General features: G+C 39.5%; 1 protein-coding gene across 4 annotated transcripts in view; it reads right to left on the bottom strand.

Annotated features, from left to right (window-relative positions):
• LOC126297885 (GTPase-activating protein and VPS9 domain-containing protein 1) overlaps positions 1–18,141 on the bottom strand; it is a 280,670-nt gene that overhangs the window by 176,586 nt on the left and 85,943 nt on the right. For all 4 annotated transcript variants that reach the window (XM_049989182.1, XM_049989183.1, XM_049989180.1 and 1 more), the window contains exons 10-11: positions 13,373–13,527; positions 5,605–5,758 (exon numbers count right to left, since the gene is read on the bottom strand). In XM_049989182.1, the coding sequence (XP_049845139.1) occupies positions 5,605–5,758; positions 13,373–13,527 (309 nt within the window). The remainder of the gene's footprint in view (positions 1–5,604; positions 5,759–13,372; positions 13,528–18,141) is intronic.

The raw sequence follows: 18,141 nt of genomic DNA, 5'->3' as shown, positions 1-18,141 counted from the left end.
GGCATGTGCTGCTGAATGGGGTAAAAAGTATCAGCAAAGCAAGATGCAGACATCAAACGGCCACGATCTTCTAACACCATTGGCACTGTCAGTGGACCACGCACCTGCAAGGGACTTCTCCAGGGGCGTCTCAGTACTCTGACATTATAACTCGAGATGAAATGAAATACGTTGCATCTTGCACCAGAGTTTTCGTAGCCACCACCACCACCACCACCACCACCACCACCACCACCACCACCACCACCAGAGTCTGCCATTCCACCACTTCTAAACCACAGTGTCATGTTATGTTTCAGTTTCAGAGAGGGAAAAATATCAGCCCTATTAATTACACAGACCAGCATTTGTCATGGCAGATAACAAAGAATAAATTTTAATATAGAGTGAGTTAACTGCATCAATGCCTATGGAAAGATCATGAAACTAGTCACTCACTGACACACATTAATAATAATCTGCATTTTAAAACTTTCCCAGAAAACTATGTGTTCGAAGAAGTTTCGAGCTCGCAGTCAGTCATTGTGAACTAAACTCCATGATATTTCAACTGTGCATCTGCCAGTCATCCTCAGGTGAGCCATCAGCTTTCGATGGCTGAGGATGACAGGCAGGTGCCCAATTCAAAGAACACAAGACTGACTGCAACCATTAATTTTCTTTGAACAGTAAATAATAATAATAATAATGCCCACTTATTATTAGGAATAGAAAGTTGTCTGAAACCAGATGTTAACAGCATTGAAATTCTAAATTGCAACTGGAATGTATATTGCAAAGATATGCTGGGTGTGGTGGAGTGTTAATAATCATTAGGGATATGATAATATCTTTTAAATGAAGTCACTTCACTTTTAGCTGTTATAATATTATTTACTCCGGTCACAGTTTCTACATGTGGTCATTGCCTGCATTGCACGAAGTTGTGACATGCTAGAACATAGTTCCTAGCAAATATATCGGCTGGTATAAATCTATCCACTTTGCCATACATCTTGCACACATATGTTACAAAGTTGATGAAATAACAAGAAACATGTCTGCTGTTCTCCGTTATTTCATCAGCTTTCTAATGAGTGCATACAAGGTGTATGGAACAGCAGGTAGATTTATAACCACATGTATTTGTTTTGACACAGCTGGGAACATTATGTTGTTGCGTTGGTCACAACATCCGACAATGCTTGACAATAACCATGTCTTAAAATTACCATCACAACAAATAATATTTTAATATCCTAAAGCGGTATGACTTCACACGAAAATTTCATTGAGGCTTTTGACCCACTCTTCTCCAAATTCTACAATAACATCTAGTGAGACTAATACACAATCCAAACACAAAATAATTTGGGTGAAGTGTTATATGCAGATTAACTTTGGTAGTCTGATGCTTTTATACACCCCTTGCATCAAGAACAGCACCCGCAAAACATTTCTACGAAACCCTGGAGAAGGGTGTGCATAAATTACCTGGTCATGCTGCAAAATTCGAAAGGAGAACTCAACTTGCCAACTATACACTGGGAGACTCAAATGTTTGTGGAAAGTGGTAGACACATGGAATCACACAATATTACTCTAAATTCACAGAATCAACTGGTGAGGTAACCTTTTAGATGATCACTTGTGTTAAATCATGTAAATGGATCACAGCCATCTGTTCAGATGCTCACTAACTGTAATGCCATTGAAACAGAGGATAACAGATGGAAGGCCAAAATGCTAAATTCCTTTTTAAAAATTGTTTCCCTGAATAAGATCATACGGTGTTTACTCCTACCAATATTCACTTGAAAGGGAAAATGACATATCGAATTAACCATTTGAGTGGCAGTGATTTCTTCCAGAAACCACTTCTTTTAAGTACCAGTGCCTTTCTCATGAAACTCCCAATGCTGTTGGAAGACAGACACATCTAGTGGTACACTGAGATAGTTCTACAAATTAACTGCATTGCAGCAGTTACTCACATCATTCAAAGCAACAGTATGTGAGAAGATTGTGCTGTGTGACTGTAGGAGATTGTGACAGGTGGTCTGTCTTATAATGATCATATTGAGGAGATCATTGACAATAAAAGTAAGTATATCTAAAGTTATTGGAACATAAATAAATTTGAGTTTGTACTACTGCTTTTACTTGTGGTTCAAAAACCAAAGAGGCAGTATGTACTTTTGATAAAAATTTATTAAATTTTAGGCCTATTATCGCTTGTTATTTAGGACTATAATTTGTTTTTGGCAGTATGAGCTCATGGAAATTTTGAGATGTGTGATTGTGTCTGGGGAAAAATGTGAAATTCCTTACAAATATATATCAAGTTCTATGAACAAGGAGAGCCTGATGCATTATTTCACATACTAACATACATATGTTGGATATCTGTGCATGACTATAGAACTTAATAGCGAGATCATCTATTCCAGAAATGTGCCTGCATGTCTGACGGAAGATAGAATCGTACTTCTTAACAATACCGGCACTTTAACCACCGATACCAGGCAGTGACTCAATTAAAATGTCCCTCCCCCATATCAGAACTATGTTATGTGTATGAGTGCAGGTTTGGCACGAACGGCAACATGTGGAAGTTTGGGTCTGACCATGAATCATGCATGCATAGCCAAAGATGTTAAGGTGACTGCTTGCGTAAAGCAGGAAATCTGGGTTCAAGTCCCGGTCCAGCACAAATTTTCATTGTTGTTATCTCATTACACAGCCGATGGTTGTCCGTGTTCACAACTGAGAATATACAAGGTTTGGAACTTTAATAATGGAAACTATTTATTTACAGCTCGTACAAAATAGATGTGTATTTCAAAATTTTACTGACCTTCAGAGTAGTTACCAGCATTGTGTATAACCTGTTGCCAGCGATGTGGAAACTGTAGGATACTCTTAGCAGTGCCAGTTGTATGGACAGTTCAAGCGGCACGGTCTATTGCCCGATGAATTTGTAGCAGTTCTGAAGTGAATGCCGTGAAGTGTTTCCTTCGGTTTAGAAATAAAGTTGAACTCACGAGGGCTTAAGTCAGGGGAGTGCAGTAGGTGGTATGGCACTTAGCAGCCCCATCAACCGAACAAATCAGTAACAGCTTGCACTGTATGTGCTTGAGCATTGTCCTGCAAAATGATGGTCAGGTCCTGCAGAAAGTGTCATCACTTCTGTTTCTATGCTGTTCATTTTTCGAACATAATCTACGACCTGCTTAGAGACGGAAGTGATGACACTTTCTGCAGGACCTGACCATCATTTTGCAGGACAATGCTCAAGCACATACAGTGCAAGCTGTTACTGATCTGTTTGACTAATGGGGCTGCTAAGTGCTATACAACCTACTGCACTCCCCTGACTTAGGCCCTTGTGACTTCAGGAACCAATGACCTCGTTGTTTGGTCCTCCCCCCCCCCCCCCCCCCCCCCACACCCAAAAAGATCAACCAACCAACCTAGTGACTTTAACTTGATTTCTAAACTGAAGGAAACACTTCATGGCATTCACTTCAGAGAAGCTATAAATTCGTCGGGCAATAGACCGCGCCACTCGAGCTGTCCACACAACTGGCACTGATAAGAGTATCCTATGAATTCCACATCACTGGCAACAGGTTATACACAATGCTGGTGACTACTTTGAAGGTCAGTAAAACTTTGAAACACTTATCTATTTTGTACAAGCTGTAAATAAATAGCTGCCACTATTAAAGTTACAACCCTGTATTTTGTTTAATTAAATGTAACAGTCAGCTGGTACAGACCTACCTTTTTTTAAGGAGAGCATCATCATTTACACCACTTGGAGTTCCACTGCAAAGTATTATGAACTAAACATTTCATTCCTAAGTATGATAAGTTATAAGTTCAGGAATAATTCTTTTTAACTTGCAGTACAGAGATTATGATGCACCAATTGTCCAAAGGCTTATTTAATTTGGAAAAAGAACTTGATATTGGGAACTTGTCTTTGTGAAACTTTCTATGAACAAGGAAAGCATGATACATTTTTCATGTGCTAATGTACATATACTGGATATCTCTCTGCAATTACAAAATTTGACAATGGGATCATGTCTTCTAGAAACATGTTGTGGTTTTCAAATTGAATAAATCACAAATATGTATATCTGCTGTGTCATAATCTCTGCAATAGCACTGTGATAAAGTTATACTATGGCTTCACAACTGATGCCCAACTCTACCCTTCACATACACTATGTGATCAGAAATATACAGGCACCCCCAAAAACATATGTTTTTCATATTAGGTGCATTGTGCTGTCACCTGTGGCCAGGTACTCCACACAAGCAACCTCAGTAGTTATTAGACATCGTGAGAGAGCAGAATGGGGCACTCCGTGGAACTCATGGACTCTGAACGTGGTCAGGTGATTGGGTGTCATTTGTGTCATATGTCTATACGCGAGATTTCCACACTCCTAAACATCCATAGGTCCACTGTTTCCGATGTGATAGTGAAGTGGAAACATGAAAGGACACATACAGCACAAAAGCTTACAGGCTGACCTTGTCTGTTGGCTGACAAAGTGTGCCAACAGTTGAAGTGGGTTGTAATGTGTAATAGGCATACATCTATCCAAACCATCACACAGGAATTCTAAACTGCATCTGGATCCACTGCAAGTACTATCTCAGTTAGGCGGGAGGTGAGGAAACTTGGATTTCATGGTCAAGCGGCTGCTCGTAAGTCACACATCATGCCGGCAAATGCCAAACTATGCTTTGCTTGGTGTAAGGAGTGTAAACATTGGACGACTCAACAGTGGAGAAACATTATGTGAAGTGACGAATCATGGTACACAATGTGGCGATCGAATGGCAGGGAGTGGGTATGGTGAATGTCATCTGCCAGTATCTATAGTGCCAACAGTAAACTTCGGAGATGATGGTCTCATGGTGTGGTTGTATTTTTCCTGGAGCGGGCTTGCACCCCTTGTTGTTTTGCATGGCACTGTCACAGTGCAGGCCTACATTGATTTTTTAAGCACCTTCTTGCTTCCCACTGTTGAAGAGCAATTCTGGGATGGCGATTGCATCTTTCAACATGATCGAGCACCTGTTCATAATGCATCGCCAGTGGTGGAGTGGTTACACAACAATACCATCCCTGTAATGAACTAGCCTGCACAGAGTCCTGATCTGAATCCTATAGAACACTTTTGGGATGTTTTGGAATGCCGACTTCGTGTCATGCCTCACCAAGCGACATTGATAGCTCTCCTCACTGCAGCATTCCGTGAAGAACGGGCTGCCATTCCCCAAGAAACCTTCTAGCACCTGACTGAATGCATGCTAGCAAGATTGGAAGCTGTCATCAAGGCTAACGGTGCACCAACACCATATTGAATTCCAGCATTATCGATGGAGGGTGCCATGAACTTTTAAGTCATTTTCAGCCAGGTATCCAGATACTTTTTATCACCTAGTGTATATACTGTGGTCACCTGTATTATGAGGAGCTTCCATAACTCAATTCATGGGTTACAGACAGACTCATTCTAAATTATAACTGTTATGGACTGCACTTACATGGCACAGGGCTATGTTATGGATGTGTACAACAGTAGCTATGTAAGTTCTCACCAATTGAGCCTTCATCATGCAGCAAGGAGAAACGGGTGCGCTTCTCTTGACTTTCCACTCTATCCACAATGTTTCCTATAGGACCTCCAGCATCTGTGATATTTCCATGGGCACCAGTTTCCGTGCAATGTTGTTGATCCTCAAGGCACAGCACCTGCATCACAAACGAAAGTTTACAGGTGAGTGAAGTCAGTCAGTCACACTCACTCTCTCTCTCTCTCTCTCTCTCTCTCTCTCTCTCTCTCTCTCTCTCTCAGTGATCATTTAGAGAACTGAGTTCACATTCACACAAACATGGGCATAAGAAGTGTAAAGGGTCAAATTATAAACACTTGTTTTGTTTTAAAGCATGCTGTTAATATCCAAATACTTTGACAGAATAAAACCCAATAAGTACGGGGAAAATTTTGCCAACTCGATCACTTGCAAGAAGCTGAGACTATCAAACAAACAGGGGATACGTAGCAGACTTAAGAGGTCTGATTACACAGTCTAAAATCAGGTATAAGTGTGGAAAGTTCTGTAGTGATAAAATGTTATGCAGTGTCACTGAGATCGTTCCTCTAAAGATCAAGCCATAAGTATTAATGCAGTCATGTAAAAAATGGCTAACAAGACAAACAGTGTTATATCAAATCCGAATTCAGTGTCAAATTCCCAGAACTTATATCCTATTCAAAGATACATGGGCAAGTTGTTTACATCACAGAACATTTCCAAGCACGATGTTTGTATGCAACTTGATACTGGACCATCTGTCATACTTTTGACTAGATTTACCTATGGACAGCTAGGTCAGTCTAAACCCCTCCCACGTTCAAGAAAGTTACAAAACCAGTCTTGTTTGTGGTTCTCTGTGCAAAAGACAGTCAGAACATTTTTGACATGGACGCCTTCAACCTGTTTGCATTACAGACAGAAGGCACTGTGCGGTCAGTCAACATTTTTGTGCCTAATGACAGTATCTCGAAATTATGTATTGAGTTTTGTGAACTGTTTCTGGATATATTAGGCAATGCTAACAACTTTAGGGAGCATGTAACATTAAAAGCCAACGCACAATTGAAATGCTTTCAGGCATGGTCTGTCCTGCATGATCCTCACCAAACTGAATGGCAATTTATGCTTATGTGCTGACTTCAAGTTCACTATCAACTGTCAGACAGCTGTAGAGTCACATCCTTTGCCACAGCTGAAAGTACTAATGGACATATTAGAAATTCTAAAACCATCATCCCATTGCAAAGGCTGCACATTGATTATGCTGGTCCGTTCTAGAACATTCAGTGGTTAATTTTGGTTGATGCACTTAGCAGATTTCTGTTTGTTGTACCCATGCAGTCCACAACTGCTTCTCAAACCATCAAGGCAGTTAATTTTTTGTATACAGAGCCTTCCACAAGTAATTATTTCTGATAATGGACCACATTTTGTGTCAAGTAAATTTCAACAATTCTGTGATGTAAACAGCATACAACAAGACTAGTGCACCATTCCATCCCCAGACAAACGGAGTAATGAAACATTTTGTATGCACTTTTAAGCAGCGAATGACCAGACTTCGTGCACGCTTTCCATGCGAGGGAACAGTCTCTAAAACATTCTAGGCATCCTAATGTTCCCAGCCAGGAGATGACAAATCACCTGTGGAATTGCTTCATGGTTACCACCGTAACACTTAACTTCACCTACAACATCCACCTGAATGGTCGGTTAAGTACCCTTTCAGTAGACAGTTTAAAATTAACAATGTTGTCTTTTTCAGATTGATTGGAGCCAAGTTAAGATGGGAAAATGGACCAATATTAACATCCTGGATCGTTCTCTTTTTGCATCCCAGGTCATTCCAGTGTGCACAGATGGCACTACAACCAAATTGGTGCGTGTCACCTGCATGGTTGTGCCTCAAATCTCTCCGTTTCAGATTCGGTGCCACACAGGATCTTGTTGCCACTGCCATCCATGGCTTCCTTGCGTTCAGCACTGTAAGCACTAGATGAGGAGCAAATGTACATCAACATAGCACGAGTGAGTCATCACAGCACCTGTCGCTTCTGACATTGGGGTTGGGCCAGGATCACCCAAATGCTATTCTTTACAACACCAGAGACTCACCAGATGCCAAGAAGTCATCCATTTCAACAGGGCCTTAGCCACTGGTCACAGGTGTGCACTGTATGCCAGTTTTTCTGGCCAATGTTCCCAGGCATCCACAAGGCCGATGCCAGGTTGTTAGCAGCATCCGCTGTTGCCCTAGCTCCTGCCTCCTCAGCTACACCTGTGACCAAGCCTCCCCTTGCTGCTGATATGCTTACTACACAACAATGGTGAGAAATTTCGGTGGTAGTGGTAGTGGTAGTGGTGGTGGTGGTGGTGGTGGTGGTGGTGGTGGTGGTGGTGGTGGTGGTGGTGGTAGATGTGGAGGGGGAGTGGGGAGGATGTGGTATTGTAGCCTGTCAATATCACACAAAAGACAATCATTCCAGGTACAAAGACTTGTGCTGGAGGTTCCACTGCTGTCCAACAGTGGCAGCACAGCAACTGGTGCTGCCCAAATGATGGCTGCACAAGTGCCATGCTCTCTCAGCTGAGGCATCACTGGTGCCTCTGATCACATGTTTAAGAGGCCACTCAACCACAGCCTTATCCAGCCAAGTACCTTCAGTCTATCAGCAGTTGATTACTGTTGTAGTTGAAGTCGCAACTTTCCCTAAAGTTACAGTACAACAGGGCTGGCCTCAAGAGGTGACTTATGTTTAATTCTGTGGATTGCAAGCTAGATGTAAATGATCAAGTGTTCAGGTGTTTATTTTCTCCTGGCATTGCACATGGACTTGTATGTGCATTTCAATGATGACTCATTGTACTAAGTTTAGTATATTATAATAGTTCTCACAGTGACTGTGTTCTCTCATTCTTTTAATTTATGGCTCAGGAACCGATGCACCAACTTGACGAGACACGTCATAATTCTGGTAATGAGATTTTACTTGGTCACTTCATAAGCAACAACAACTAATATATTTAAAGCTTTCATTCCGAATGGTACCAACAGAAAGTTCGTTTTGCAGCTGTGAAGTAAAAAATGCATTATTTTGCCTTCTGTGTTTACTGCTTAGAGATGATGTAACACGGAAAAAAGATGTTTTCATTTAAACAAAATTAAAGATAGAAATTGAAAAGAATGACAAGTCAAACAAGTGTCTCGATAATGTAACTTCAAATGTCACTTTTAGGATCTGTATGCATTAATGAGAATCTTGGTGAGACGTTCAGAGAAAGACAAAAGGTTTCTGGGGCAACATCACTACTAATTTTGGTTACGACACACTACTTCTTCTGATGTCAATGTCCCAAATGGCTCCTATTTCAGTCTAAGTCAATTTGTCTTGGCGTAATTGTCTTTTCACATCACAAATGTAATTAGATACAGTAAAACTCCATTTATACAAGGGGTGGGGGGGGGGGGGCGGTAAGGAGGGGGTTATAAATGTAAAAAATGTATACAAGACAGAAAGTGTCATACTTGCAAATTAAACTGGTAAAATGACAAATGGAAAATACAGTAAATCAAAAGTGGTCTTACAGAAAACTTTATAAAAGCCTAAGACCTACTTAAAAAAACGGAGAAAAAAGGTAAATATCTACACAGAAGAAAAGACCATTTCATAAAAAGTCTGTAATCTTTGCTTGTTTTTTCCTTTGCCATGGTTACAGCATACATTGTACCCTCAAAACGGGATAACCATGCCGTAATTTTGTCAGAAACATTATGGCGTGTCACAAATTGTTTAATTTTTTCTAACACTTTTACTGTATCATTAAAAATCACAGAGGACTGCAGAAGCTCTACTGTATTGTCCTCTTTGTCAGTATCCTTGTCCATGTCCCTCAATCAAAGTATCTCAGGAATAGTCATGGCTTCTACAGGTTTTCAGCAATGTTGCCGTAATCCTGAAATGATGAATGCTTATTAGGTGAAACATCTTCAGTATTATCATTTCCTTCATGACCATGGACTTCATATCCAAATCTGGCTTGAGACACACTGTAGCAAAGTTTAAAACCTGTGATTTGGTCATCTATTTTTCCTCAACCATATCAACTGAGTCATGCTAATTGCCAGTAAATTAGCATACCGCACAAATGTTCTTGCATTTATTTCAACTAAATTTGTTTATATATCCGAAGAAACATGTTTTGACAATGACTTGGGTTAAACTCAAGTCTAATGATTTTATAATAACTGTAACACTTGATAATGGCCTAAGACCAAAATCTAGAATGTGAAATAAAAACTGTCGTATGGTCAAATGGCGGTTACATCTTTCAAAACGTTTTATATGACTGTGGCTCCATACAAAAGTAAAATCATCTTTGGAAGCAGTTATGAATGGTAATGTCTGAAACATTGTGCCCTGAAGCTGCGATGTAGTGCACTTCCTATCAGAAGAAACAAATTCATTAATACGTTCTCAGGAACTTTTTCTGGCCCAAGTATTACAATAATAAAAAATGGCAAGTAAAACTGTGATCTGTAAAATGCTTTATTTTCATTTCTTCTTTTTTTCCGACACATTTGATGACATGCTGCATGAGCACTTTGTGATAATGAAACTTGAAAGCATGTATTATAAGGGGTGTTCAAAAGGAAATGTACCAGAGGCATAATTACAGAAACCCCTGTATGTTATAAGTATTGACACTGGCTGTTGAGACACTTGTCTCACTGTGACACAAGGCAGTGACTGGGTGTCTCATAAAATTCTCAGGGCTGTGATGTTAAGCAATTCCACACGTACAGCTGGACGTCATCGTCCAAGGTGAACAATTTGCCACCTCAGAGCCTTTTTAAAGGGACCAAAAATCGTGTAAATACAGGGAGAGAGGTCCGAACTGTATGAAGGGTGGCCAAGAACCTCCCATTTGAATTTCTGCAGGGGTGCCGTGACTGTGTTGGCCGTATGAGGCTTTGCATTGTCATGGAGCAGAATGACCCCATTGGTATTGATTTGATCACTTGGTGAAGGGTGGTCAAGGTTTGCGAGTAATGCTGGGCATTCAATATTGTCCTGTGCTCCAGGAAGTGAATTACAAGCGGGTCATTTTTGGTCCTCTTAAAAAGGCTCTGAGGGGGCAAACACTCCACCTCCGACAATGACATCCAGCTGTTCATGCAGAACTGGTTAATATCGCAGCCCCGGGAATTTTGTGAAAAAGCCATTCACTGTCTTGTGTCACAGTGGGACAAGTCTCTCAACAGCCAGGGTCAATACTTCTAACATACAGGTACTGGTTTCTGTAATTATGCCTCCGGCTCATTTCTTTTTGAATGCCTCTTATACTTCAAGGTCAAGTGGCTGGAGCTCACTTGTGCAATTTGCTGGAAAGGATTCTATTGTTATATTTCTCAAATAGCAAGTAAGTGAATGGTGTGCTACACATCTGTCTATGAGCAAATAAAATCTTTTGGCCTGCTGCAGCCATTTTTGTATTGATACTTCGAACACTTTTGCCATAATTCACAATTTCTTGTTTTTAGTATGTTTTTTTGGGAAATGTGACAAGATTTTTAAAACAAAGTGATTTAGCAAATTTCCAAATCATAAGTGGCTGGAGCTTCTCCCTACCATCGCTGTTAGCACATAACAGAATTTTTCCACATTGTCCACTTTCTTTTACTCTATGGCATTTCTCGTCTTTGAATTCAATTGTGCAGTCAGGCATTACACTGTAAAACAGGCCCGTCTCATCTGCAATGGAAATGTTTCAGGAGTGTACTGGGACGTCAGCTCATTTAGATGTTTTTTTTCTCATCTCGCATTGTCTTGGGATTGACACTTATGCTTCAGTCACACACAACTAATGCTGTGTGTAACCTTAAATTTATGCAGTCAACCTGATGGAGCACTGAAATTTTATACACTGCATTGGACCACCCATTCAGCTGCCTTTTCACAGAGCAATGGGTTGCTAATAGGAATCCCTTCTGCTCTATGTTGCCTGAACCATAGAAACAATCAGTCTTCCACATCTTCGTGGTTCCCACCCTGAATGCATGTGTGTTTACTAGCAGAAATTTTGAACACACTTGCACTGTCTTCAATTTCCTTTGCATTCGCTATGATAGAATGTAAGGTATATGCAGCAATTCCTAATTCCTTGGCAATATCCACTCGCTTTATATTACTATTTTTCTTCACTACATTGAAAATTCATAGTTTTTCAGTGATCGTAATGTTTTTCTTCTTTCTGTCACTAACAGAAATACAGTAATTATAGTGCTGTAGACTATACAGTAGGGCTAAATAAAACAGCTGCCTATAATATATGCTTTACTTTAATGAATGAAGATAAACTAATGAGCTGTGATGTGCTTTGGGATTACCCAGTGACATGCAGTAATTCATGTCAAGTTGCTTCGTAGTGCCGGTTCAGCAGAAATCATGTTACTTTGAGAAAATAAAAGACTGCTGCACCCAATGCCAACCTTTCATATGGCTATCGCTGCTGCTGTAACCATGGTTTCGTACTTTATAATTTTGTATCCTGTACAGTACATGTATAAAATCAGATTTTTGTGACGACTGTATTGTTGCAGTTTGTACTATTGTTGCGTATCTGTCGATTTATAAAACAGTCTCAATCCTGTCACATTAAAAATTAATTGTTAGCTGGCTGTGACCCATTCCCCAGAATGCACGCTGAGGAACCGGACATCATAACTAGCACACACTGTAGATATTTCTGCGGGACTGGAGAAAAAATAAAATAATAATAATAATAATAAAATGTCCAAGTAAGAAAAATACATAAACAAAGTTTTACTGTATGTACTGCAACACTGTCCAAGCTGGTGGTGCCCCAAAAAGCATGAATTCATTTTCTCGATCCTTCTGCTAATTTTATTGTTCATGCAGGATCAAACAATGAAATTCGCATGTCAAAGAGCCAATACTTTACAGTCAAACTTCGTACCCATTCTACAATCAAAAACACATTATAACTAAACTTACTTTTTGTTACTGTTATCTTCTCCAGTTTTACAAGGCTTATTATTAAAATGTTTAACCAGCTGAGCTCATTTGTCTGAATATTAATACTGTTCAATACATAAGCTGGATAATTTGGGATGTTTTAGGACCAGTTACATGGAAGGCCCATGTAAAGTAGGGGAAGCAAATGTCGACATAAGGGTCTCGCGTGAGCAAGCCAAATACAACTGAAGTGTGACAGGTACCTCACAGGCTAACCTTACAACACTCACTCATGTCAACACATAGATGTCCACCTTAGGTTGTGGAAGAGTTTTGAAGTTCCTATCATATTTGTGATACAGACAGTAAAGCCAAAATCAATGCTCTCTGAAGAAGCAAAACACTTTAACGACACTCACTCCTACACTCCTAATAGTTTACACTAACATTAATAAAGAGGCAACTGGGACAATGAAAGGTTCTCCGCCCATTATTCTGCATATCTGTCAAAGCTGAAACTATCCGATTCCTGAGGTGTTTGGCATATGGCACCATTCAAGGGGCAATCAACTTATTGAATATAATGCATGCCTTGAGCAATTTTGAAGTTGTTCAGCCTATACAAATTTCCTTACAAAAAATTATTTTCCAACAACTTCAAAAATAAATTTAAATTTTCATATCTGTTTATGGGGTCTTATTTCATTAAAAAGCTGTATGATACATGGCACATACTGTAAAGCAATAACCAATGACTATGACAGCAGCAACATCTTTTTGTGTTAACAAACCTTCTGTTCTGATGCAAGTCCGATATTCTCACCAACTTCTGGGGAGAATGGAATAACAAGAACATCTGGACCACAATCATCTCCATCTTCTACTGAACCATCTTCGTTCCCATTTCTTCCAATGGCCCCAGATGATGGATTTCTTGATCTTGATACTAAACACAAAAAAGTCCTTTAGAATTTCTGCCACCAGGCTCTTGAGATGGTTTATGAAAACTAAATCACTATCTAACAAATATATTAATCAACTTAGTACATTCAGAATGTGAGTAGGCTCACAAATTGTGGGTGACAAAGAGGTAGGGTGTGGGGGTTATAACATTCCCAGCCCAAGCAAGAAAATGTCTCACCATTTTTTATACTATGCACCCTTTATTTTCTGTCACTTTCTTTTCAATCACCCCAGAGCATGTGAGATGAAAGTTTCAAGCAATTCTACCACCACTCACTAAAATCAAACCCTATCATTAATGGAAGGGGCAATTTTTTGACAATATTTTTAGTATTTCCCCCTTAACTTACATTCAGCAGCTTTGTCCAACAAAATCTGAACACAATAATTAGGTTTTCCGCAAAATGACAAGTTCAACACTATTTCACAATTTTCTGTAGTACAGTGGTTTACTTCTACTGTATTCCTTACAGTTCACCCTGTTGTCTGGCATTATTAATCCCTACTCGCAGTCCACAATCTAATCATCCTCTACCACGTAACAGTAATTTCACAAATAAACCTGGTAACTTCTTCTGTCCTCTAAACAGGCTGTGAAACAGAGGAAATTCTTACTAGAACAATCAAAGCTGTATCTTTAAGAACTGTTATCACTAAATTTCCACAACACACTGTTAAAATGAGAGTGGGAGCTGATTGTCATATCTTTGCAGAATACTGTGGTATATCCTTAAAAATCTTAACTATCATAATTCCACATGCCAGCTGTGGCTCAGCACACAACATTCCATCAGAAAGAACTCCTCCTATAGCATCACTGGTTGGTTCAAGTGGCAGACACATATCTGTTAATAGCCACAGTCTCACAGTGCTACTGAATTCCTGTACAATAAGTGAAGTTATTAATGCTGTACTGAATGCTTTCGGGGTACAAACTGAACTCACTGCTTGCCTGATATATGGTTAAGTTTTACACAGCAACAGTTACTGAAATGAGGAAAAAACTGAAGCTGTGCCATTGTTCAGTGGACATATGTTAGCTAGACTACTCCCGGTACATACACTATCTGATCAAAAGTATCCAGACATGGATATGTAATACAGAACTGATCACTAGATGTCACAAGAGGCAGAACCACCAAGGGTCGGCTATGACATCTCAGTGACTTTGAACATGGTGTATTCATTTGATGTCTCCGAGTAACAAATCCATTAGTGACATTTCAACAATTCTAAAGCTACCCAAGATGACTGATGGTGATATTAATGTGAAGTGGAAATGTGAAAGAACAACCACAGCTAAACCAATATTAGGCAGGCCTCACATACAGGAGGACAGGGAAGATTGAGCATTACAGAAGGCCGTTTTAAACAAATGAGATGAAATTAGCAGAAAGAACCACTTGTGACTTCCATAGTAATGCTAAACAACACTTGAGGTGTTGTAAAGAGAGATTCCACTGGACAGCACAAGACAAAATGAGTGATTTGGAATGATGAACCATGCTATACACTGTGGCAATCTGATGGAGGGGTTTGGGGTTGGCAAATGCCACGAGAGATGAGCACATTGTAGTGTCACAATGCATACAAATATACAACTAGTTTTACGGGAAAAGCAACAAGAAAATGAAGATTTAACACACTGTCCAGTGTGAAACATGAATAATTGTAGTTCAGATGAAATAATCACACAAAACATGTGCAGGTAAAAATCCTCAGCCTCAGAAATCTTTCGATTTTCTTGGAATTGCCAGAGTAGTGCACCTTACTACTTGCACATTTTGTTGTTTTGATGGTCTACTAAAAATGTAAAAAGTTTGAAGTAAATCTGTGATCACAACGTCATGGCCTCTCCTTGTTATTGTAGTTCTCTTACAGTGGTGCTCAGTAACTCACCAATTTTGAGCATAACCACTTGCTCAAGCAGAGCAGAATCCATATAGTGGGGAGTGAAGGGAATGCATGCGCATGCTGTGGTCACAACACGGAAAAGTGCCAACTGTGAAATTGGGGATTGACATTGTAGACAGAACTGCAGCCTAGTAGCAGTATTGGTAAGTTGGCATTGTTTAACACTGACAATGTCTTCACACTTCAATTCTCAGTGGAAGGAATCTTATCTTTGTACAAAAAAAGATGGATCCACAAAATCTTTAGTGGGTCACTACACACTGAATGTTTTTTGGCAGTTAAGTTTACAAAGGCACTAGCATGTCTTATCATATCAAAGCATATGAAAGCAGAAAATGTGAAAGAGCTGAGCATGTACAAGAGATTTTAAAACTTAAAAGGAAGTTCTCTGATAAGTGGAAGAAGACAAAGAAAAATCAACCGAGTTGGCCATTCAGGTGAGCTACAAAATTGTGTTGGTAAATGGAAACATGTCACTTAGTCAGATGAACTGTCTTTCTTATTACACCACGTTGATGGTTGTGTCCAGGTATGCCTTCAGGCAGACCAACAGCTTCTTGAAATATGCACTGCTCCATGGACGCAGGCAGGTGAAAGCTGTATTATGCTATGGGGGACATTCACCTGGGCTTCCATGGGATCTGTGGCAGTAATAGAAGGCACCATAACTGCTGTGGACTACATGAACATTATTGTAGACTACCTGCATCTCTTCATGTTTGATGTCTTCCCTTACTGTGATGGTATCTCCCGACAGTGATGGCATCTTCCAGCAGGAAAATTAGCCATGTCACAAGGTCAGAATTGTGGTACATTGATTTGAGAAGCATGCTTTCAACTTATGTTAATGTCTTGGCCACAAAATTAGTCTGATCTGAACCTGACAGAACACATCTGGAACAAAATTTGGCAACAGCTCTGCATCCATAAACCAGCAGCCTGTTAGTACCTGTGTGTAGAAATTCAGTGCTACCTTCCCCTGGAAAGACTTGCTGACTACCAAAGACTTGCTGAATCTATGCCACATAGATCCTGTGGTGTATTGCTTTCCAATTGTGGACTACCATGCTGATAAAGAGGTTGTCAAAATGTTTTGGCTCAGCATTGTATTGCCCTACGCCATCAATAACACAGAGCTTTAAAATATTGACTATAGACCACTGGCTCAGTGTCACATGCAAATATGGAGTATTAACACCACATCTAGAGTTAGTCATTTGTTATTGTCCTCACTGATTTTTGTATGCTACTGTTTTAGTATTTATCATGGTCATTATCATTTCAGCAGTTCAACTCGGTTAGAAATATTGGTGTAATTTGTGGAAGTGAAAGAGAAATTACTAATGTGTCTTCATTTTAATTCTGTCAGTAATGTTCTCAAGAGGAAGTGAGAGGGCCTTTGTCAGGAATCACATTATTCTTCACTGTTGATATTCATATTTCTCAAATTTTAATCATTTTTTTCTCTCCAGTTCTGCAAATTGCTAATCATGTGGAGTAGGGGTGGTGGGTGTGGAGCAGGAAAAAGAGAAAGCTCCATTTAATATTTTAGGAAAATACTATGGGGTCTGTGTACAGAGTTAAGATCTCAAACATGTCTTGCCACATAGTTAAGAATATGAAAGACACTAGGAGACACTTTTTGGAAATATTTTGTCTACATTCAGTGCATCTCTCCATCCTTCAAAATCATTCTAAGACCATTTTTAAAAGTGTCTTTCAGCAGCTGAGTAGGTTTAACAACTCATGCCTATAGGAGCTCTTCACAATAAGAAAAGACTTCATTCTTTCAACTGAATAATTTCTTCTCAACACAAGAAAAAAACAGGGCTATGGGGGTGGGGTTAAAGAACTTTGGTGCCTACTACAAAGCTAAATGGTTAGTTAGTGTGGTGGAGTGTTTCTCATTGTAAGAAATAATGGCCAGCCTCTTTCTTCTATGGATAGTTTTAAATATCTCCTTCATCTGAGACATGTTCTTCCACATATCATTTCCCAGTGATTATTTTTTCTTCTTTCCTGAGACAGATAAGACTGATTTTAATTTACTTCTTCAAAAATCTCTGAACTGTCTCAAAGTAACCATTAGAAAAATGGCACAGTAAAACTGTTTTCTGCCATGAATAGATGTGAGTGATTTAGACTCTGATTCGTGTGGATCATTTCTACTACGTCTTTTGTAGTTTGGAGTAACCTGTGTTTTTTCCTAATCATGGGGAACATATCTGTTCAAGGGTCCTGTGGTAAATTATGGTTGAGAGAGATTATTCACTTTGAAATTTTGTACAGATTGTCAAAATTGCATCATATCCTGGAATCTTAACTGAGTTTTCGGAATTTTAGCTGCTTCTCAACACCACTATTACTAACTATTCACTTATCTCAGCAGCAGTACAGATACTAAATGATGGGAACATTCCATGATTTACCTTTCTGAAGGAAAGTCTCCATGTTCTGGACATTGATTTTATGTTACTGACAAGCTTAACATATAACCAAAATGTATTGAATTTTTGAGACAGATCCTTCAAGAATATTTTGCACACACTGCTCTTCTGGCAGCCACACACATTTCATTTAAGATTTGCCGCTCTATGGGTTTGTTTTATACCCATTGTGCAGCCAGCGCTTGTTTTTTTATGGAGCTTGCAAACATTATCTGCATATCACATGCGAGGCATCT

Source organism: Schistocerca gregaria, chromosome X (assembly GCF_023897955.1).
Source record: "Schistocerca gregaria isolate iqSchGreg1 chromosome X, iqSchGreg1.2, whole genome shotgun sequence".
Classification (NCBI taxonomy): domain Eukaryota; kingdom Metazoa; phylum Arthropoda; class Insecta; order Orthoptera; family Acrididae; genus Schistocerca; species Schistocerca gregaria.
The sequence above is the reverse complement of the archived record's forward strand: the minus strand, read 5'-3'. Positions and strand labels throughout refer to the sequence as shown.